The sequence below is a fragment of the Budorcas taxicolor genome, chromosome 19, assembly GCF_023091745.1.
Source record: "Budorcas taxicolor isolate Tak-1 chromosome 19, Takin1.1, whole genome shotgun sequence".
In the NCBI taxonomy this organism is placed as follows: Eukaryota; Metazoa; Chordata; class Mammalia; order Artiodactyla; family Bovidae; genus Budorcas; species Budorcas taxicolor.
Genome location: NC_068928.1, coordinates 875,608 through 898,885, shown reverse-complemented (window position 1 = coordinate 898,885; position 23,278 = coordinate 875,608). Strand labels below are relative to the sequence as shown.

At 37.6% G+C, this 23,278-nt stretch overlaps 2 protein-coding genes across 2 annotated transcripts in view; one reads left to right on the top strand and one right to left on the bottom strand.

Moving 5' to 3' along the window:
* Positions 1 to 23,278, top strand: part of CA10 (carbonic anhydrase 10) — a 798,969-nt gene that overhangs the window by 617,558 nt on the left and 158,133 nt on the right. The window lies entirely within an intron of this gene.
* On the bottom strand, positions 17,055 to 17,958 carry LOC128064842 (SCAN domain-containing protein 1-like). Its single transcript, XM_052657814.1, has one exon. The coding sequence runs from the start codon at positions 17,844 to 17,846 to the stop codon at positions 17,415 to 17,417; it is 432 nt and encodes a 143-aa protein (XP_052513774.1). The 5' UTR covers positions 17,847 to 17,958; the 3' UTR covers positions 17,055 to 17,414.

The window sequence follows — 23,278 nt, the reverse complement described above, 5'->3', positions numbered from 1 at the left end:
TATGCCTTCATTAACATTCACCCTATCTGGGCAATCAGTCTTCTATATGTCACATATGTTCACATAAATTCCATAATTCTCCCTTCTGGTAGAATGGGTCTTCTTTGCACAAAACTATAACTTATAGCAAAGTAAATGTCAGGGAGCTAAATAGTCTGAGATTCCATAGAATGGAAAGGTCATTGTGTGCCACCATTAATGGTGAGTATCATCATGTTCATTAACCCAGAGAGAATTCAGATCACATCAGTGAGCCAATTACTCCTTCAGTTATAGACAAGAGCTACAATTTAAATGAATATCATATGTGTTATGACACTTGACAAGCAGGGTGTAGTTAACTTGATCTGTTTTGCCCCCCTTACACTTGAGGGTTGTTATCATTAGAGGTCAGGCATGTATTTATATGCTAAATACCCTGTAACTAGGTTTCTGTTTAAGAGTTCTCAATAACTGATGTCAAGAGGGTATTGAAATAACAGAAGTGTGTATCTCACTATTGATTTGGTCTTGATTAACATTGATTAATATTTTTAATCAAGACCATGTTTAAACTTGGCATTGTTTTTAGTATAGTAAGTTCATATACTGAGAAAGAGATCCACAAGCTTAATAAGGACAGTGGCCAGATTTTCATGATCATTCAAAATGTATCAACTGAGGACCTAACTAGGTACTGTGCTAGTTACTAGGGATATTGACATTAAAAATAAAATAAAGACAGAGCTCCTACCACAGAGGAGCTCAAAGAAATACTATCTTCAAATCAGTAAAGTGTAACACCATGCTGTAGGGTCTTCCAGATAGTCCAGTGGTAAAGAATTTGTTTGCCAATGCAAGAGACATGGGTTCAATCCCTAGATTGGGAAGATCCCTTGGAGTAGGAAGTGGCAACCCACTTCAGTATTCTTGCCTGGAAAATTACATGGACAGAGGAACCTGGTGGGCTATAGCCCATGAGGTCACAGGAGTTGGATACAACTGCACGATTGAGCATGCCCACACTGTCTGCTGTAATGGAGATGTAGCAAGGCCCTGCCTAACTTCAAGGAAGAAATGACAATTTTTATTGAAGGGTTCAGAGTAAGCTTCACAGAGGAGGTGCCCTTTGAACTGGGCTGAGAAGAGAAGAAATATAAAACAATTTTAAGTTTGGGAGTGAAAAGGTACACACTAATTGTGTGACCTTTATGGTTACTTGATCCTTCTAAAGCTGAGTTTAGACATCTCTCTAGGTTGTTTTGAAAATTAAGTGGGATTAAAGATGAAAGGAGCACCAAAAGTACTCAATAGTTGATAGACAGTAAAGATAAAGCAGGGGATGAGGGACAGCAAAGACCTTAGGATGTGTCAAGGCACTGTGCATGGGGGAAGCTACACATGGATTTCATCTGTGATCTATTAGTAAGGGCTGCCTAGAGGACCAGGCTGAGCAGGACTATGACTCTCCTTCCTATATCTGTAGGAAAAAATTCTAGGAGTGATTTGAGTTGTCTTCCAAAGGGACATGGGCTTTACTGCACCTTCTAATTGCAAAATCCTACCTAACCTATGATTTCCTTAGAGGAATTGTTTTTCAATTGGATTCTGCTAAGGGTTAGCCTCAGTGAAGTAACTATATTCCATCCTGTATGTTAATATTTTATTTTTATTTTGAGCTATTTTCAGAGCCTCCTTTGGTTTCTATCTGGGGCTATCCTATGAGAGGGCCCAAGTAGACACCTCAGCAACAAAACACGTGTTTATTTTGTTGATGGTGAATAATCACATTGCCATCTGCACCATCTATCATTACAGATCATGTTAAGTCAATTAATGTCAGGCATTTTCCTTGGCACATTGGAACAGTCATTTATCTGAAGAGCTGTTGATTAATTGCAGTTTTGTCTAGAGAGGTTATTGTAATTGACGGCAATCATTTGCTTTGTTTTATAAAACTGCATGGATGTATGACACAGTCAGCAACTGTGTTTTTATGAAAATTATTAATGTCCTACACAATAAGTCTTGGATGCTTTGTTGGGGTTGGTGGTATACGAGCATATTCATATATTCAAATATCTAGATTTTTTTAAGATAGGAAAATTAACCATTTTTAATAAGTAAGAACTTTAGCTTGCTAATCAATTCTTAGTGGTTAAATTAATGTCCAGTATATAGTAAGGTATTAATGAAAGGTAAAAATACATTAACCAGAAAAAAGATAACATTTAAAAATAATCATTCTTATGGATTAAGTTGCAGTAGTGAGGCTAAACAAGAAGAATCTTTATATTTTGGGGGAACTAGAAGTAATCATTTTGAAAACCTTCCATAAGTTCTTCATTTCAAAGGGTTAAGGGGGTACACTGAGAATTGTACCAGCCACTTCATGGGATTCCTGTGGCCAGTTCCTGGCCAGATCCAGTTTCTTGAATCTTGATTCTGTTCAAACATATTTGAAGATGGAAAAAGCCTGTAACTGTTGCTATGCAGATAAGATCTGTTTAATTAAAAAGAGAAATAAAAGTCCCATGTAAAATATGTATTTTTGTGACTTTGAATCAGAGAAACAAGTATCTCAGAACAAACAAGTGAGACTAAACAACAGATAATTCAGGCCTTGTCCTTTTAAAATCAGTTATTCTCATCTTTGAGAGATTCATTTCATTAAAGTAACACAAATTTGTAAGAATAAGCAACTAAAACCAAATTTTCCTGAAGTGTGCAAGGGTATGAAAGTGCTGAAGTGCATATGCCTGAACACCAGAGCCTGGTGAGGTACTGAATATTTCCTGGTGGAGGTACTAGAGAAATCTAACTAGCACTCTATGGGAGCCTGGGACTTCCTGATTGGGGTGATCCATTAGCACGATTGGAGACTTGAGGGGGAATGAAAATTGGAATATTTAAAAATGACAGATATGCAAGTAATAAACATGAAAGAGCTACTTGAGTGTCATGGTAAGGCTCTTTCCTCTACTCTGATTACTAGCTGTCTCCATCCCTCTATATCCAACGCAGCTCATCTGTTTGTTTTCCAAGCCCTCTTCCCTCCTCCCAGCCTGTAGTGTTATTGTCTCCTTTTGACTTCTAGAAAATCCTGTATTCATCTATATTATAAAAGTCCACAAACTGTAGACCATGGGACAAGTATAGCTGAGGAGCTAAGGATGGTTTACACTTTTAAAGGATGGCTTTTTTTGAAAAAGAATAATATGCAACAGAGATCATGTGTGGCTTCCAAAGCCAAAATATTTACTACCTGACCATTTAGAGAAAATATTTGTTGATCCTAATTCTATTAAACTACCCATCACTATACATTTTATAGCTGTTTATTCTCATTTCTGGAAACATAGTTCTTTGTTAATAGTAATTTAATCTTAATCGTTATTGTATTCCCAGAACCTTAAACTCTCACATGACACCAGAGTCAATAAATGTTTGCTGAATTAAGCAATAAATAATTTTGGTAATTCCCTCAAGGACAGATTTTTTTTGTTGTTGTTGCTATTCATCTTTGTATGCCATGCACTTAGCAGAGTTCCTAAAATAATTGCTGTTTGTGAAATGAATCATTCAGTCACTGAATCAGTAACTCCCAGGTTGCACTAGTGGTAAATAACCTGCCTGCCAATGCAGGTAGACCTTAAGAGATGCAGGTTTGATCCCTGAGTAGGGAAGATCCCCTGGAGGAGGGCATTGCAACCCATTCCAGTATTCTTGCCTGGAGAATCTCATGGACAGAGGAGCCTGTCAGGCTGTAGACTATACGGATGCACAGAATTGGACATGACTGAAGCTACTGAACTTGCATTTTAGGATTTGAAACATTTTTCTGTTTTTTTTTTTATTTTTTATTTTTTAATTTTTAATTGGAGGACAATTATTTACAATGTTGTATTGGCTTCTGCCAAACAACAGTGTGAATCAGCCACAAGTATACATATGTCCCCAGCCTCTTGAACCTTCCACCCACCTTCTCACTCCATCTCACCTCTCTAAGTGTTACAGAATGCTGGGTTGAGCTCCTTGTGTTATGCGGCACTAACTCTCTATTTTACACATGGTAGTATATAATGTGTCAATGCTGATGTCTCAATCCATCCGATCCGAGTCTCCCCTGGCTCAGTCCACAAGTCTGTTCTCTTTGCCTGCATCTCTATTCCTGCCCTGTAACTAGATTAATTAGCACCATTTTTCAAAATTCCATGTACATGCATTAATATATGATATTTGTTTTTCTCTTTCTGACATACTTCACTGACATATTTAATTTACTTCATATAACAGCCTCTAGGTTCATCCACCTCAGTTCAACTGACTCAAATCCATTATTTTTATGGCTAAGTAACATTCTATTATATATATGTAACATAACTTCTTTATCCATTTATCTGTCGATGGATGTCTACATTGCTTCCATGTCCAGGCTATTGTCAATAGTTCTGCAATGAACATTGGAGTTCAATTATGGTTTTCTTGGAGTATATGCCTAATGTGGTATTGCAGGGTCATATGGTAGTTTTATTCTTAGCTTTTTGAGAAATCTCCTTACTGTTACCCATAGTGCCTCTATCAATTTACATTCTCAACAATAGTGCAAAGGGATTCCTTTTCTTTTATTTTGCAGATTTTTTGATGATGGCCATTCTGACCAGTGGGAGGTAATACCTCGTAGTTTTGATTTGCATTTCTCTAATAATGAGAAATGTTGAGCATCTTTTGATCTATTTGTTGGCCATTACAGATACCTTCTTTGGAGAAATGTCTGTTTAGGTCTCCTGCCCTTTATTTATTTATTTATGAGAGGCATGAGCTGCTTGTATATTTTGGAGATTAATCCCATTTCAATTGCTTTATTTGTTATTATTCCCTCTCAGTTTGCAGGTTATCTTTTCACATTGATTATAGTTTTCTTTGCTGTGCAAAAGTTTTTAAGTTTAATTAGGTCTCATTTGTTTATTTTCATTTTTATTTCCATTACTCTAAGAGGTGGGTCACAGAGGATCTTGCTGCAATTTATGTCAAAGCCTATGTTTTCCTCTAAGAGTTTTATAGTTTCTGTTATTACATCTAGGTCTTTAAACCACTTTAAGTTTACTTTTGTGTATGATGTTAGGAAGTTTACTCATTTCATTTTTTTACATGTAGCTGTCCAGTTTTCCTAGCACTACTTATTGAAGAGACTGTATTTTCTCCATTGTATATTTTGCATCTTTTGTCAAAGTTCCCCATGGGTGCTTGGGTTTATCTCAGGGCTTTCTGTCTCGTTCCATTGGTCTATATTTCTGTATTTGTGCCAGTACCATACTGTCTTGATGCCTGTAGCTTTGTAGTATAATCTGAAGTCAGGAGAGTTGGCTCCTCCAGCACCATTTTTCTTTCTCAAGATTGCTTTTGGTATTCGGAGTCTTTTATGTTTCCATCCAAATTGTAAAAAAAAAAAAAAAAAAAAAAAATTTGTTCTAGTTCTGTGAAAAATGCTATTTGTGATTTGATGGGGGTTGCATCAAGTCTGTAGCTTACTTCGGGTGGTATAGTCATTTTCACAATGTTTATACTTCCAATCAGAGAACAGGATATATCTCTCCATTTGTTTGTATTTTCTTTGATTTCTTTTATGAGTGTCTTGTAGTTTTCTGCATACAAGTCTTTTGTTTCCTTAGGTAGGCTTATTCCTAGGTATTTTATTCTTTTTGTTGCAATGGTGTGGTTGGGATAGATTCCTTAGCTTATCTTCCTGATTTTTTCATTGTTAATCATATAGAAATTAAGGGATTTCTGTGTATTGATTTTGACTCTTGAAATTAAACTAAATTCGTTAATTATTTGTAGTAATTTTCTTAAAGTATCTTCAGAGGTTTTTATGTATAGTATCATGTCATCTGGAAACAGTGAAAGTTTTACTTCTTCTTTCCCAATCTGGATTATTTTTATTTCTTTTTCTTCTCTGATTGCCATAGGTAACACTTCTTACACTACGTTCAATAATAATAGTGAGAATGGGCACCTTTGGCTTGTTTCTGAAATTACAGGAAATACTTTTTGTTTTTCATCATTGACACTAATGTTTCATGTAGGCTTATCATATATAGCTTTTATTATGTTGAGGTAGGTTCTTTCTATATCTATTTTCTGAAGAATTTTTATCATAAATTGGTGCTGAATTTTTTCAAAAGCTTTTCCTGTATCTATTGAGATTATCATGTGAATATTTTATCTTTCAATTTGTTAATACAGTGTATCGAATTGATTTATTTGCATGTATTAAAGAATATTTGTACCTCTGGGATAAACCCCACTTAATCATGGTGTTTGATCCTTATAATATGTCATTGTATTCTGTTTGCTAGAATTTTGCATCTAAATTCATCAGTGATATTGAGCTGTAATTATGTTTTGTGTGTGTATGTGTGTGTGATGTCTTTGTCTGGTTTTGGTATCAGGGTGGTGGTGAACTCATAGAATGTGTTTGAAAATGTTCTTCCCTCTGCAGTTTTTTGGATGAGTTTGATAAAAATAAGCATTATCTCTTCTCTAAATGTTTAATAGAATTCACCTGTGAAACCATCTGTCCCTAGGCTTTTGTTTTTGGGGAGATTTTTATTATAATTTCAATTTCAGTGCTTGTGATTTGTCTGTTCATAATTTCTATTTCTTTCTGGTTCAGGCTTGGAAGGTTGAAATTTTCTAAGAATGTGTCCATTCCTTCTAGGTTATCCATCTTACTGGCATTTAGTTTCTCATACTAGTTGCTTATGATCCTTATTTCTGTGTTGTCTTTTATAACTTCTTTTTCATTTCTAATTATGTTGATTTTAACCTTTTCCCTTTTTATTCCTTGATGAGTCTGGCTAATATTTTGTTAAGCTTCTCAAGAAACCAACTTTTAATTTTACTGATCTTGCTGTTGCGTCCATTTCTTTTTCATTTATTTCTGTTATCTTTATGATTTCTTTTCTTTGATTAACTTTGGGATTTTGTGTTCTTCTTTTTCCAGTTGCTTTATGTATAAGTTAAAGTTGTCTCTTTGATGTTTTTCTTATTTTTTGAGGTAAGACTGTATTGCTATAAACTTCCTTCTTAGAACTGTTTTGGCTTCATTCCATAGGTTTTGAGTCATAGTGTTTTTGTGGTCATTTATTTCCAAATAGTTTTTTTTTTTTTTCCTTCTTGATTTCTTCAGTGACTTTTTGGTTATTCAGAAGTGTATTATTTAGCATCCATGCATTTGTATATGTGTGTGTGTGTGTGTTTTTCACCTCTAGTTGATAACGAATCTTACAGTGTTTTGGTCAGAAAAGGTGCTTGATATATTTCCATTTTTAAAAAACTTACCAAGGCTTGATTTGTGACCCCAGATATGATCTATCTGGGAGACTGCTTCATGTGTACATGAGAAGAGAGTATATTCCACAATTGGATGGACTGTCCCAAATAAATCAATTAGGTGCATTTGGTCTAGTGTCATTTAAGGTTTATATTTCCTTATTATTTTCTATCTGGATGATCTGTCCATTGGTGTAAATGGGATGTTTAATCCCCTACTATTATTGTGTTACTGTTGATTTCCCATTTTATGGCTGTTAGTTTTTTGCCTTATGTATTGAGGTGTTTCTTTTTTAGGTGCATAAATATTTACAATTGTTATGTCTACTTCTTGGATCGATCCCTTGGTCATTGTATAGTGTCCTTCCTTATCTCATGTAATACCCTTAATTTTAAGGTCTATTTTGTCTAATATGAGAATTGCTACTTCAGCTTTCTATTGATTTCCATTTGCATGAAATATCTTTTTCATTCTTTCACTTTCAGTCTGCATATGTCTCTAGGTCTGAAGTGGATCTCTTGTACACAGCATATAAACAGTCTTGTTTTTTTATCCATGCAGTCATCTGTATCTTTTGGGTGGAGCATTTAATCCATTTACGTTTAAAGTAAGTATTGAATATATGTTCCCAATGCCATTTTCTGAAATGTTTTGGATTAGTTTTTGTAGCTCTTTTCTTTCTCTTGTGCTTTCTCCCTATATGTCGTTTTAGCATTTGTTGTAAAGCTGAATTGGTGGTGCTGAATTCTCTTAACTTGGTTGTCTGTAAAGTTTCTGATTTCTCCATCAACTTAAATGAGATCCTTGATGTGTACAGTAACCTTGTTTGCAAATTTTCCCCTTTCATTATTTTAAATATATCTTGCCATTTCCTTTTGATCTGCAGAGTTTCTGGTGAAAGCCAGCTGTTAACCTTGTGAGGCGTCCCTTGTATATTGCTTGTTGGTTTTCCCTTGCTGTTTTTAATATTTTTTCTTCCTGTTTAATTTTTATTAGTTTGATTAATATGTGTCTTGGTGTGTTTCTCCTTGAGTTATCCAGTTTATCCTGTATTGGACTCTCTGTGCTTCTTGCACTTGATTATTTTCTTTTCCCATATTATGGAAGTTTTCAACTATAATCTCTTCAAACATTTTCTCAGACCCTTCCTTTTCCTCTACTTATTCTGGGAACCTCTGTAATTTGAAAGCTGATATGTTTATTATTGTCCCAGAGATTTCTGAGACTGCCTTGAATTTTTTTCATTCTTTTTTTTTTTTTTAATCCTGCTCCTCAGCAGTTATTTCTACCTTTCTATCTTCTTTGTCATGTATCCATTTTTCTGCCCCAGTTATTCTGCTATGGATTCATTCTGGTATGTTTTTAATTTCAATTATCATGCTGTTCATCACTGTTTGTTTATTCTTTATTTCTTCTAGATCTTGTTAAATGTATTATATGATTATTGCATTTTCCAGATTCTATTATTGAGATTTTTGGATCATCTTTTCTTTCATTACTCTAAATTCTTTTTCATGTAATTTGCCTATTTCCTCTTAATTTATTTTGTATTATCAGTTTTTACCTTGTTCCTTTATCTGCACAATATTTCTCTGCCTTTTTATTTTGTGTAATTTACTGTGTTTGATGTGTCCTTTCCCCAAGCTATAGGTTTGTATTTCCTCTTGCTTTTGGTCTCTGCCTCTAGTAGGTGAAATTGGTCTGGTGGCTTTTGTAGGCTGCATGTTGGGAGGAACTCATGCCTGTATTCTGGTGGAGGAAGTGAGTTTTTCTCAGCTGATGAGCAGAGCCATGTGATGTGGCTTTGGGGCATCTGTGTGAGGCATGTCTATTGATGATTTGGTTTATATTCTTATCTTGCTTGTTGTTTGGGTAAAATTTTCTGCACTTTTTGCCACAGGCCGTTGGATGGTGCTGGGTCTTGGATATAACTGCAGGCCTTCATGGGAGTTCTCACTGATTAATATTCTCTGGGGTCAAGAGATCTCTGGTAGTCTATTGCCCTGCACTCACTGTTCCTACCCCAGAGGCTCAGGCCCTACTTCTGGATGGAGAACCAAGACCATGCAAGCTGTTCATTATGACAATAAAGGGGATTAAAACAGACAAACAAAAAGCAAACAAGCAACCAAAAAAGAAACAAAAAGTGGACCCCAGACAAATGGTAAAAGTAAAATCAGACAAGTTAAAACAAAAACAAAGGAACAAACACACACACGTACATACACATGAACCAAAACAGACCAAAGGAAAGTACAAGAGAGTTACCCAGCAAGCAAAGTAAACCGGAAATGATATCAGCCAATTAAAAATGAAACTAATTAAAGCACAAAACTGAAAACAAGACCAAAATAAAGTGCCATATGAAGAATAAAGTAAAGCAAATAAAACAAACATGTTAAAAAGAAGAAAAAAAATAACAAAAAAGAAAAGCAGTATTAAACAGAAGTACATAAAAATCTACATATATATTAAAGAAAAATCATAAGAAAATAGCAACAACAAGACAAAACATGGAACCATAGAAAGCCAAAGGAGAAATACTGCTGAAAGAAATCAAAGAGGACACTAATAAATAGAGAGATATACCATGTTCATGGATTGGAAGAATTAATATAGTGAAAATGAGTATACTAAACAAAGTAATCAACAGATTCAATGCAATCCCTATCAAGCTACCAGCAGTATTTTTCACAGAGCTAGAACACAATAATTTCACAATTGTATGGAAATACAAAAAAAATCTCAAATAGTCAAAGCAATCTTGAGAGAGAAGAATGGAACTGGAGGAATCAACCTGCCTGACTTCAGGCTCTACTACAAAGCCACAGTCATCATGACAGTATGGTACTAGCACAAAGACAGAAATATAGATCAATGGAACAAAATAGAAATCCCAGAGATAAATCCACGCACCTATGGACATCTTATCTTCAACAAAGGAGGCAAGAATATACAATGGAGTAAAGACAATCTCTTTAACAAGTGGTGCTGGGAAAACTGGTCAACCACTTGTAAAAGAATGAAACTAGAACACTTTCCAACACCATACACAAAAATAAACTCAAAATGGATTAAAGATCTAAATGTAAGACCAGAAACTATAAAACTCCTAGAGGAGAACATAGGCGAAACACTCTCCAACATAAATCACTGCAGGATCCTCTATGACCCACCCCCCAGAATACTGGAAATAAAAGCAAAAATAAACAAATGGGATCTAATTAAAATTAAAAGCTTCTGCACAACAAGGAAACCATAAGCAAGGTGAAAAGACAGCCTTCAGACTGGGAGAAAATAATAACAAATGAAGCAACTGACAAACAACTAATCTCAAAAATATACAAGTAATGCATGCAGCTCAATTCCAGAAAAATAAACAACCCAATCAAAAAATGGGCCAAAGAACTAAATAGACATTTCTCCAAAGAAGACATACAGATGGCTAACAAACACATGAAAAGATTCTCAACATCACTCATTATCAGAGAAATGCAAATCAAGACCACAGTGAGGTACTATTTCACACCAGTCAGAATGGCTACAATCCAAAAGTCTACAAGAAATAAGCGCTGGAGAGGGTGTGGAGAAAAGGGAACCCTCTTACACTGTTGGTGGGAATGCAAACTAGTACAACCACTTTGGAGAACAGTGTGGAGATTCCTCAAAAAACTGGAACTAGAACTGCCTTATGACCCAGCAATCCTACTGCTGGGCATACACACAGAGGAAACCACAATTGAAAGAGACATGTGTACCCCAGTGTTCATCACAGCACTGTTTACAATAGCCAGGACATGGAAGCAGCCTAGATGTTCATCCGCAGAGGAATGGATAAGAAAGCTGTGGTACATATACACAATGGAGTATTACTCAGCCATTAAAAAGAATGCATTTGAATCAGTTCTAATGAGATGGATGAAACTGGAGCCGATTATACAGAGTGAAGTAAGCCAGAAAGAAAAATACCAATACAGTATACTAATGCATCTATATGGAATTTAGAAAGATGGTAATGATAACCTTGTATGAGAGATAGCAAAAGAGACACAGATGTATAGAACAGACTTTTGGACTCTGAGGGAGAGGGAGAAGGGGGGATGATTTGAGAGAATGACATTGAAACGTGTAATATCATGTATGAAATGAATCATTAGTCTAGGTTTGATGCAGGATACAGGATGCTTTGGGCTGGTGCACTGGGGTGACCCAGAGAGATGGTATGGGGAGGGAGGTGGGAGGGGGGTTCAGGATGGGGAAGTCATGTACACCCGTGGTGGATTCATGTTGATGTATGGCAAAATCAATACAGTATTGTAAAGTAAAATAAAGTAAAAATAAAAATTAAAAAAAAAGAAAAAGAAAGCCAAAGGAGAAGAGTATGATTAAAAAAATTAAAAGTATTATTTTAAAAATGTTCCCAAAAGGCTGAATAGAGATTTAATAGTAATAAAAATAACAAACACAGCAATAGAGGGAAAAAGAAGAGAAAATAATCCAGAGCCAATTACAGAATGGATCAAACTATAATAATAATAAATATTTTTCTTTGATTTCAACTGTCAGCATCCTTTCCCCCTCTGTATAATAATGATATTATTATTACAGTTTGATACATATTGGGGAGAGCTGGTCTCTGGACCTGCTGGGGAGGGCTGGTTTCTGGACCTACTGTGGAGACAGCTCAGACTAATCTGGCCCTACTCCTGTATGTTCTTGGCTCCAATGTCCCCAGCTGTCAGAGCTAGAGCATTTTCTCTTGTGGGAGCATTCATTGTCCTTTTATATATTCCATAGTGTCAGAGTCTACCTAGTTGATCATGTGGACTTAATCTGCATTGTGTTGAGGTGGTGGAAAGCTTTTCAGTCTTCTTCCTTAGTCACTCCACCCCCAGATCTCAACTGTCATTTTATATTCATCTCTGTATGTAGGTGATCCACAGGAGTTTTCTCGTGAGGCTTGAGGACTTGGGTCTGCCCCAGTGAGGATTTGGTGTGGAGGTGATGCAACTTCTTGGATTGCATGGATCCCGGTGGTTCCACATGCACAGGGAAGTCAGTGGTCACAGGTGCAGAAGATATGACACTACCAGAATTATTTTCTAGCCTCCGGCAGCTGACATTCAAAGGGCCTTTCTAGCTGGTCTTTTTCTACTGCTTAGCACAGGGGGCACTCAAAGGGCAGCCCTGGCTGGGGTCCTTCTGTATTGCCCAATGTGACAGTTTCCCTATTGGTCAGCTGCCAGGGCCAGTGTGTGGGGAGAGAGAGGATTCAGTGATGGCTGCATCACCTGCACCTGACTCAGCAGTAGCACCCTGCCCCGTGGCTGCCTGGCTTTCCTGCGAGGGCACTTCCCACCACAGATATTCTCCTTCCTGTCCCCTCAAACTGTCTCCCCATGGCCAACAGCACTCTACACCCTGGTACTGCTCTCCAGTCCCACCCTCAGCTCCTAGATTTGAATCCCCGTCTGGGATATGTAGGGGCTCAGCATAGTTTCTACATGTTTCTCATTCCATTCAGATGGTCACAGATCAGTTACTTCACTCTCTGACACTCTTAAATGCTTCCCCTCTATCCCAACCATTTGGTAGTTCAAAGTAATCACTAAGACAAGCTCTGAAAAAGAGGTATATTTTGAGAAATTCAAAGTGTATTTAAAGGGCACTAACCTAATCCTATTCTAAATGTGGTAAAGAACAGAAAGGGATTGAACAATTGTGTCATCTTGGAGGAATTTTGTATCCATTGGAAAGACAAGGTACAGACATGAGTCAATTATTGTGCAGTGCAACCCAGTACTTATTCAGTCACATCCGTAGGTGACTACAGATTCTCACTCTAACATCTAGGCATTATTTATATGTATTGTGATTTATTTTCATTTATTCTCTAAGTTAACAAATAATGATTGAGAGCCTACCATGTGCTATCATAAATAAAATAGGTAAAAATCTTGCCTATAAGGTAACTAAGCCTGGGTGTTGATGTTCAGTCACTAACTAATGTCCGACTGTTTTGTAACCCCATGCACCTGCCTTTAAGGAGTATTTAATCTACTGGAAAATCCCATTTTCCCACAGACTGTTAAATCCCTTCAGCCACAGAGTAGGTTGTACTTTGTAATATTTTCCCATGCATGTGACAGGAACTTAGTAGCCTGAATGACTAAATGAATGTCATTAAAAAGATTTTTGTTGTACAGTCACTATGTTGTGTCCAAATTTTGTGACCCCATGCCAGGTTTCCCTGTATTTCACTGTCTCCTGGAGTTTGCTTAAACTCGTCCATTGAGTCAGAGATACCATCCAACCATATCATCTTCTGTCTCCCTCTTCTGCTCTTGCCCTTAATCTTCCCCTGCATTAGGGTCTTTTCAAGTGAGTCAGCTCTTTGCATTAGGTGGCCAAAGCATTAGAGCTTCAGCTCCAGCATCAGTGCTTCCAATGAATATTCAGGGTTGATTGCCTTTAGGATCAACTGATTTGATAACCTTGCAGTCCAAGGAACTCTCAAGAGTCTTCTCCAGCACAACAGTTTGAAACTATCAATTCCTCAATGCTCAGCCTTCTTTCCTGCCCAATTGTGGCTCAGTGGTAAAGAATATGCTAGCAATGCAGGAGACCTGGGTTCAGTTCCTGAGTTGAGAAGATCTCCTGGAGAAAGGAATGGCAACCCACTCCTGTATTCTTGCCTGGAGAATCCCATGTACAGAGGACCCTGGCGGGCTACAGTCCATGGAGTCACAAAGAGTCAGACATGACTGATCGACTAACACTATCACTTCACTTTCAGGCTTCTTTATGGTTCTCTTCTAACATCTGTACAGGACTATTGGAAAAAAAATCATAGCTTTGACTGTATGGACCTTTGTCAGCAAAATGATGTCTCTGCCTTTTAATACTCTGTCTAGGTTTGTCACAGCTTTTCTTCCAAAGAGCAAGCATCTTTTAATTTCATGGCTGCAAGTCACTATCCACAGTGATTTTTGAGTCCAAGAAAATAAATGCTGTTACTATTTCCACTTTTTCCTCTTCTATTTACCATGAATTGATGGGACACGATGCCATGACTTTAGTTTTCTTACTGTTGACTTTTAAGCCAGTTTTTTCACTCTTTTCTTTCACCTTCATCAAGAGGCTCTTAACTTCCTCTTCATTTTCTGACATTACAGTGTTATCTCATCTGTGTATCTGAAGTTGCTCATATTTCTCCTAGCAGTCTTGATTCCAGCTTGTGATTCATCCAGCCGGGATTTCACATGAGGTACTCCGTATAGAAGTTAAATAAGTAGAGTGACAATATACAACCTTGATGTACTCCCTTCTCAATTTTGAGTTAATTTGTCATTCCATCTCCAGTTCTAACTTATGCTTCTTGTCCTGCATACAGGCTTCTCAGGAGACAGATTAGGTCTTCTGGTAGTCCCACCTCTTTAAGAATTTTCAGTTTGTTGTGATCCAAGATTGTAATTTTCAGAAGGTATAAATTATGCCTGTTATGTCATAAAATAAATTCTGCTGTCTTAAAGGCAAACCTAATAAAATTAATGGCATTATTAATAGAAGTTCTTGGTGTTTATATCAAATTATTTACAAATATAAGGTAAATGAATTTTTGATATACTTATAAGAAGCAATGGAAAATTGACAGCTAGTATGCTAGAAAAATTCATTTATATTCCTCATTTTAGCCTTGGAATTACTGGTAAGATCAGACAAGGGAACTTGCCTTTGCCAGTGTTAGATGCCAAAGCTCTGGATTCCAGGAACAATTCCTACCCAGCAAGCAAACTGGCCTTTAAGAAGCAATCAAACAGACAGAAGCCCAGTGGTATCAGCAAGCAGGTGATGATGCTGATGCAAGTATAGGCACTTTTGCCTTTGGACATTTTTATAATTATTTCAGGGAATGGACAGCCCAGTCCAGTTAGCAGGTTCTTGGATTACAATTTCAGATGGACACTTTGCGGCTGCCTAAAAGAGAAGACATTGCATTTGAAGACAAATTGCTGAGATCAACTCATTATCCCATTGATTCTATCCTAACTTGCAGCATAATTTAACCTGGTCCTGCCAGGATGGCATTATGACAGCCACCATCTTCCTGTACTTGATTCTTATCTTTCCTCTTTATGATGATCTCAAAAGAATCGTACATGACCAAATGACTAAACAACAAACAACAACTGCTTTTAACACTTCCATGAACCATCTACTGGCAAGCACTTAAGTTGACACCATTGAAATAAGTAGTGTTATTTTGTTCAGTAGCTCACTCATGTCTAGCTAATTGTGACCCCATATACTGCAGCATGCAAGGCTTCCCTCTCCTTTACCATCTCCTGGAGTTTGCTCAAACTCATGTGCAATGAGTTGGTGATGCCATCAAATCATCTCATCCTCTGTCATACCCTTTTCCTCCTGCCTTCAATCTTTCCCAGCATCAGTATCTTTTTCAATTAGTCAGCTCTTCACATCAAGTGGCCAAGTATTGGAGTTTCAGCTTCACCATCAGTCCTTCCAATGAATATTGAGGACTGATTTCCTTAGGATTGACTGGTTTGATCTCCTTGCAGTCCAAGGGACTCTCAAGAATCTTCTCCAGCACCACAGATCAAAAGCATCAATGCCTTGGCACTCAACCTTCTTCACTGTCCAGCTCTCATTTCATACATGACTACTGGAAAAACCATACCTTTGACTATACAGACCTTTGTAGGTAAAGTGATGTCTCTGCTTTTTTAATACTCTTTCTAGTTTGGTCATAGCTTTTCTTCCAAGGAGCAAACTTCTTTTAATTTCATGGCTGCAGTTGTTGTCCACAGTGACTATGAAGCCCAAGAATATAAAGTCTGTCATTGTCTCCAGTTTCCCCATCTATTTGCCTTGAAGTGAGAGGAACGGATCCCATGATCTTCATTTCTGAATGTAGAGTTTTAAGGCAGATTTTTCAATAACCTCTTTCACCTTCACCAAGAGGCTCTTTAGTTCCTCTTTGCTTTTGGCCATACGAGTGGCATCATCTGCATATTTGAGGTTATTGACATTTCTTCCTGCAATCTTGATTCCAGTCTGTGCTTCATCCAGCCCAATGTTTTGCCTGTTATAATTTTCATATACGTTAAATAAGCATGGTGACATTGTACTGGTGCACATCAAGGTGACTCATTATACAAATGCACAAATATTATTATTTAAAATATTTTCCATTATAAGTTATTTAAATATGTAGACTATATTCCCTGTGCTATATAGTAAACCTTTATTGTTTGTTGAATAGCTACTTTTTAATTAGAAATCTAGCATTCTGTTCATACTAAATCAAACAAGTGAAATCAAAAGGTCATAATATTTTTAGTTAGGCAAAAATTATCTAATATATATTATACATATTATATATATTTTTACATGTATATAAAAAGTTTTTCAATTGATAAAGTTTTCTTAAAGAACATCAAAAAATGAAGAAATGGAGAAATTGGAGAACATAAACTGAATGAAGTGGGAGCACTGAATATAAAATACAAACAGTGAAACAAACTAAATAAAAGTAAAAGATCAGTTATTTTTAAACATGACTGCTCATTAGAAACATGTCTGGAACTCTGGAGAAAAAGGTAATATCTGAACTTTTTTTTTTTTTTTTTTTTTTTTTTATTTTTTTAAGAATCAAACTTTAATATTTCAAGGACACCCCAAATGAGTTACTGGCGGGGTTACAGAAGCTTCCATTCAAGCCACCACAGCAAGAATCAAGAATATTAAAGTTGAAGCAATCATCTCTTTGGATACATAAAAACTATATATTAAAGCGTGTCACAAAGTGCAAAAAGGGATGCATTCAGCAGAGCAAAAACAAGCAGCAGACTGATTGTCCTTACAAGAGGGCAGGGAAACTCATTTTGGAGTTTGCAGTGCCAGGAAATAGAGCTGCTTCAGGCAAAAAAAAAAAAAGTTTTCATTGATTCTTATTACAGCTAGCAAAGGCAAGCTCAAAGAAAATCAAGGTTCAGATTTCTCATGACTGTAGTTGGATTTGCAACAGAGAGCCTTTGGTCACTTCTCATATGTAGGCTGAAAAAGAAGCAGTGAGATTTTAGCCAGTGATTCTGACCCCAGGCTGACACCTCAGTGCCCAAGCTCTGAGCTCCTCAGGGAGGACGGCCTGGAATTGCTCCTGCACCAGCATTTCCACAATCTGCTCCTTCGTGTGAATATCAGGTCGCAGCCACTGTCCAGCAAGCTCTTGGAGATGTCTCAGGACATCCCTGGGCCCAGCTGCATCTTCATAGCGGAACTCCCGGAACCTCTGCCTGGAGGCTGCAGGGTTGAGAGGACTCCTTCGGGGCACGGTCTCCAGGTCATCTTCAGAGTCTTCATCCAGGCTCTCTGGTGGAACCTGGACCTGGGGCGGCGCTATCAGGATGCCTTCTGGCTCCTCAGCCATCCTCTCATTTGATGGTGACCTTATTTCATCATTCTGGACTTCTCCATCTCTTTGCATCTCTGGATACCCTTCAGTCTCCATCCTAAAACTCTGCAAAAGGATTTTTCAGACTCCTGCGCAGGTGCCCCTCGGAAGGCCGGGTGAACGGGGGAAGGAGAGGAGCGAAACGCCAAGCCCCGCCACCGGCTCCGGGAAAGGGCTGAACTTTTTTTTTTTAACATTTGTATTTTTCAAAAAAATTTAAGACAATTCTGATATACATCTGGATTTTTAAAAAGTGATTACAGGTTTTTCCATTAGATCCTAAATTTGGTGATTTAGAGTTCTGTTATTTTTTCTGTTGATCAATCATAATACAGTTGTATTAAGAGAGTAATAGTTACATAATCATAATAGTAAAAGATGTTTATCAGTTTTCACAGTCAATAGCCAGACCAAAAAAAAATAATTACAATTGCAAGACATAATGGGAACATGATTAACTTAAAAATATAAAATAAGTATATACAATTTGGGGGTATCAAGCAGACTGATGTAGTAAGTGGAAATGCACACATGCATATATTTTCATCCACCTAGCCAGTCTATGTTTGTTGGTGCATTTAATCCTTTTATGTTAACGTAATTGGTATGAATGATCCTATTACCATTTTCGTAATTTTGAGGGGTTTGTTTTCTGTTTCTTTTCCTTCTGTTGTGTTTCCTGCCTAGAGAAGTTCCTTTAGCATTTGTTGTAAAGCTGGTTGGTGGTGCTGAATTCGCTTAGCTTTTACTTGTCTGGAAAACTTTTATTTTTCATCAAATCTGAAAGAGAATCTTGGTGGGTAGAGTATTTTTGGTTGTAGGTTCTTCCCTTTCATCACTACATATATCATGCCATTCCTTTCTGGCTTATAATGTTTCTGTTGATAAATCAGTTGATAGACTAATGGGAGTTCCTTGTATGTTATTTGTCACTTTCCCTTGTTCCTTTTAATATTTCAACTGTCTTTAATTTTTGCCAATTTGATTACTGTATGTCTCAGTGTGTTCCTCCTTGAGTTTATCCTTCCTGGATTCCCTGTGCTTCCTCGACTTGGCTACATATGTTTGGGAAGTTTTCAGCTATTATCTCTTCAAATATTATCTCAGGTCCTTTCTCTCTCTCCTCTCCTTCTGGGACCCCAATAATGCAAAAGTTGGTGTGCCAGAGGTCGCTTAGGCTGTCTTCATTTCTTCTCATTCTTTTTTCTATATTCTGTTCTGTGGCAGGGATTTCATCATTCTGTCCACTGTTATAATGCTCTTGATTCTTCCTAGTGCATTATCCATCTCTGTTTGTTTGTTCTTTAGTTCTTCTAGATCTTTGGTAAACATTTCTTGTATCTTCTCAATCTTTGCCTTCATTCTTTTCCAAAGATCCTGGATCATCTTCACTATCATTACTATGTATTATTTTCTAGAAGTTTGTTTATATCCACTTTTTTTTTTTTTTTGGATTTTATCTTTTCCCTTGAACTGAGACATAACTTTCAGCTTTATCATCATGATTAACTTTCTGTAATATGGTTTTTGTTTTGCCTTCTTTGAGGGTGTGCTTCTTCTGTCTGCCCTCTGATGTCTGAACCGGGAAGGCTTGTGTAAGCTTCCTGATGGAATGACTGGTGATGGGAAAACTGGGTCATGCTCTGATGCACAGAGCCTTGCTCAGAAAAGCTTTAATCCAATTATCTTCTAATGGGTGGGGTTTCACTCCCTTCCTGGTAGTTGTTTGGCCTGAGATGGCCCAATACTGGGGTCTATGGGCATAAAGGGGTCTATGACTTAATGGGTCTATGGTAGGTTTAATGGGGGACTCCAAAAGGGTTTACACCAAGGGGGACCTTCCAGTGCCCCCTTCCCTCTGGTGAGTCCCTCCTGACCCACGTCTCCACGGGGGGCCCTCCAACACCAGCTGGTAACTTTGGTTCAGTCTCCTGTGTGGTCACTACTCTTCTCCTATAGGAGAAAAAAAAAAAAAAAAAGTTGTTTTTGCCCTCCAAGACTGGAGTCTTTGTTCCCCTCAGTCCTTTGGAAGGCCCATAATCAAATCCCACCGGCCCCCAAGGCCATATTCCCTGGCTGTTCCCAGCTCCTTTGTCAGGTTCCCAGTCTGGGAAGACTGATGTGGGGTTCAGAACCTTCATACTAGTATGATAACTTCTTTGGTGTTATTGTTCTCCAGTCTGTGGGTCACCCAGCCAGAGGATATGAGATTTGATTTGGTAGTGATTGCGCCCTTCCTACCATCTCACAGCAGCTTCTTCTTTGTCTTTGGATGGGATATCTTTTTCTGATGAATTTCAGCATTCTCCTGTTGATGGTTGTTCAACAGCTAGTTGCAATATTGCTGCTCTTGCAGGAGATGAGCACACATCCTTCTACTACATCACCTTTAACTGGAAGAACCAACAATTTTCCACAGTTTGTTGTGATCTACACAGTCAAAGGCTTTAACGTAGTCAATGAAGCAGAAATGAATGCTTTTTTTCTGGAATTCTGTAGCTCAAATGGTAAAGAATCTGCCTGCAATGCAGGACACCCAGGTTAGATCCCTGGGTCAGAAAGATCCTCTGGATAAGGGAATGGCAGTCCACTCCAGTATTTTTGCCTGGAGAATCCTGTGGACAGAGGAGCCTGGCAAGCTACAGTCCACGTGATAACAAAAAGTCGGACATGACTGAGTAACTAACACTACTACTACTAGCTTTTTCTATGATGCAACAGATTTTGGAAATTTGATCTCTGCCTTTTCTAAATCCAGCTTGTACATCTGGAAGTTCTCAGTTCACATGTTGCTGAACCCTAGCTTGAAAGATTTGGGGTTTTACCTTGCTAGTATGTGAAATGAGTGCAATTGTGCAGTAGTTTGAACATTCTTTGGCATTTCCCTTCTTTGGGATTTGAATGAAAACTGATTTTTTTCCCAGTCCTGTGGCCACTGCTGAGTTTTCCAAATTTACTGACGTACTGAGTACAGCACTTTAATAGCATCATCCTCTAGGATTTGAAATAACTCAGCTGGAATTTCATCACCTCCACTAGTTTTGTTTTGTTTTGTTTTTCTGTAGTGATTCTTCTTAAGGTCCACTTGACTTCACACTCCAGGACGTCTAGGTGAGTAATCACACCATCGTGGTTATCTGAATCATTAAGATCTTTTTTTGTTTTGTTTTGTTTTTAGTTCTGTGTATTCTTGCCACCTCTTCTTATTGGTATGATTTTATCAGTTTCCATAGCCACAGGAATAAAATCAACTGGAAAAGAAAATGCAAGATAAAATGACTTGTTCACTACTAATCTGACCAATGTCAGTTCAGTTCAGTTCAGTCGCTCAGCCCTATTCAACTCTTTGCGACCCCATGAATTGCAGCACGCCAGGCCTCCCTGTCCATCACCATCTCCCGGAGTTCACTCAGATTCACGTCCATCGAGTCCGTGATGCCATCCAGCCATCTCATCCTCTGTCGTCCCCTTCTCCTCCTGCCCCCAATCCCTCCCAGCATCAGTCTTTTCCAATGAGTCAACTCTTCGCATGAAGTGGCCAAAGTACTGGAGCTTCAGCTTTAGCATCCTTCTTTCCAAAGAAATCCCAGGGTTGATCTCCTTCAGAATGGACTGGTTAGATCTCCTTGCAGTCCAAGGGACTCTCAAGAGTCTTCTCCAACACCACAGTTCAAAAGCATCAATTCTTTGGCACTCAGCCTTCTTCACAGTCCAACTCTCACATCCATACATGACCACAGGAAAAACCATAGCCTTGACTAGACTTAACTTAGTCGGCAAAGTAATGTCTCTGCTTTTGAATATACTATCTAGATTGGCCATAACTTTTTTTCCAAGGAGTAAACGTCTTTTAATTTCATGGCTGCAATCACCATCTGCAGTGATTTTGGAACCCCCCAAAATAAGGTCTGACACTGTTTCCACTGTTTCCCCATCTATTTCCCATGAAGTGATGGGACAGGATGCCATGATCTTTGTTTTCTGAATGTTGAGCTTTAAGCCAACTTATTCACTCTCCTCTTTCACTTTCATCAAGAGGCTTTTTAGCTCCTCTTCACTTTCTGCCATAAAGGTGGTGTCATCTGCATATCTGAAGTTATTGATATTTCTCACAGCAATCTTGATTCCAGCTTGTGCTTCTTCCAGTCCAGCGTTTCTCATGATGTACTCTGCATATAAGTTAAATAAGCAGGGCGACAATATACAGCCCTGATGTACTGCTTTTCCTATTTGGCAATGTCAATGTTCATTAAAATTTGGAAAATTTTCACCAAAGATCATATCTCCTCTTCAAAATGCATGCATACGATTATAAAGAAGTCTCCACAAAGCTCAGTCTAAAGTATCAGTGTTAGAGGTCCCACTGAGATCATTTCTTTCAAACTTCTTACTTACACAGAGAAAATTAGAGTCAGGGAGGGCAAGAGACCTGTCCAAAATCTCCGAGATTTGGGACCAGAACCCAAGTTTCTTGGCTTTTACTTTGAGATTTTAAATATTCTAAATAAAAACTCAATTATATAAAATCTTAAGATTCCAAAGACTCTTTTACAACTGACTCTTCGAGACCCCGTGGACTATTTCATGGAATTCTCCTGGCCAGAATAGTGGGGTGGGTAGCCTTTCCCTTCTCCAGGAGATCTTCCCAACCCAGGGATTGAACCCAGGTCTCCCACATTGCAGGAAGATTATTTACCAGCTGAGCCACAAGGGAAGCCCAAATAAAAATTCAGTTATATAAAATCCCAAGATTCAAAAGTCCCTTTTAGGTCAGCTGGTATAGTTGCCCTGGAAAGCAAGTGTAGTGTGATATTCAGATTTCCTGCTTTAGTGAGCAAAACGCCATCACAAGGGCACTTATACAATCAAACTCATAAAAGCAAAGATATTGACAAATTATTTTACAAACATGGGCAATGATGAATGTCCAACCAAAATACCATCAATCTGAGAACATTTTATTCCTTGATTGAAAGAAGTATGGAAATAAAAGTTTAGAAGACCAAACTAAAAAGTGAAATGCCTTAAAGATCCTTCATTTTTGTCTCAATAGGAAGCTGCAACCTTACTATTACATTAAGAACCCAAGGATACAAGCCATGCTTTTTTACAGTTTGAATCATTCTTCTCATCCACTCTCCTCAATAAACATCTAGAACATTATAAATTCAGTAATACTAAATATAAGTAATCTAACTAATAATGTTGCAAAATTAAATAATTAGATGTCTAGCTGATCCATGGATGTGCTGCTATGCAATTCAAAATAAAGCCATTTAAAACCTCCAGTTTCATTTACTCTGACATATCAATAAACTTTTGCTGAAACAAAGCTAATCATTTCAGAGGTGCCAACTTACTTGCTCACCAATTGATGGATAAAAAACAGACCTGAGGATTAAAATATGAACTAATTACTCTACTCAATTCCATTTAATTGATATTATGTTCCATTAATTCTTTGCATCATTTCTGGCAGAAGTCTTAGA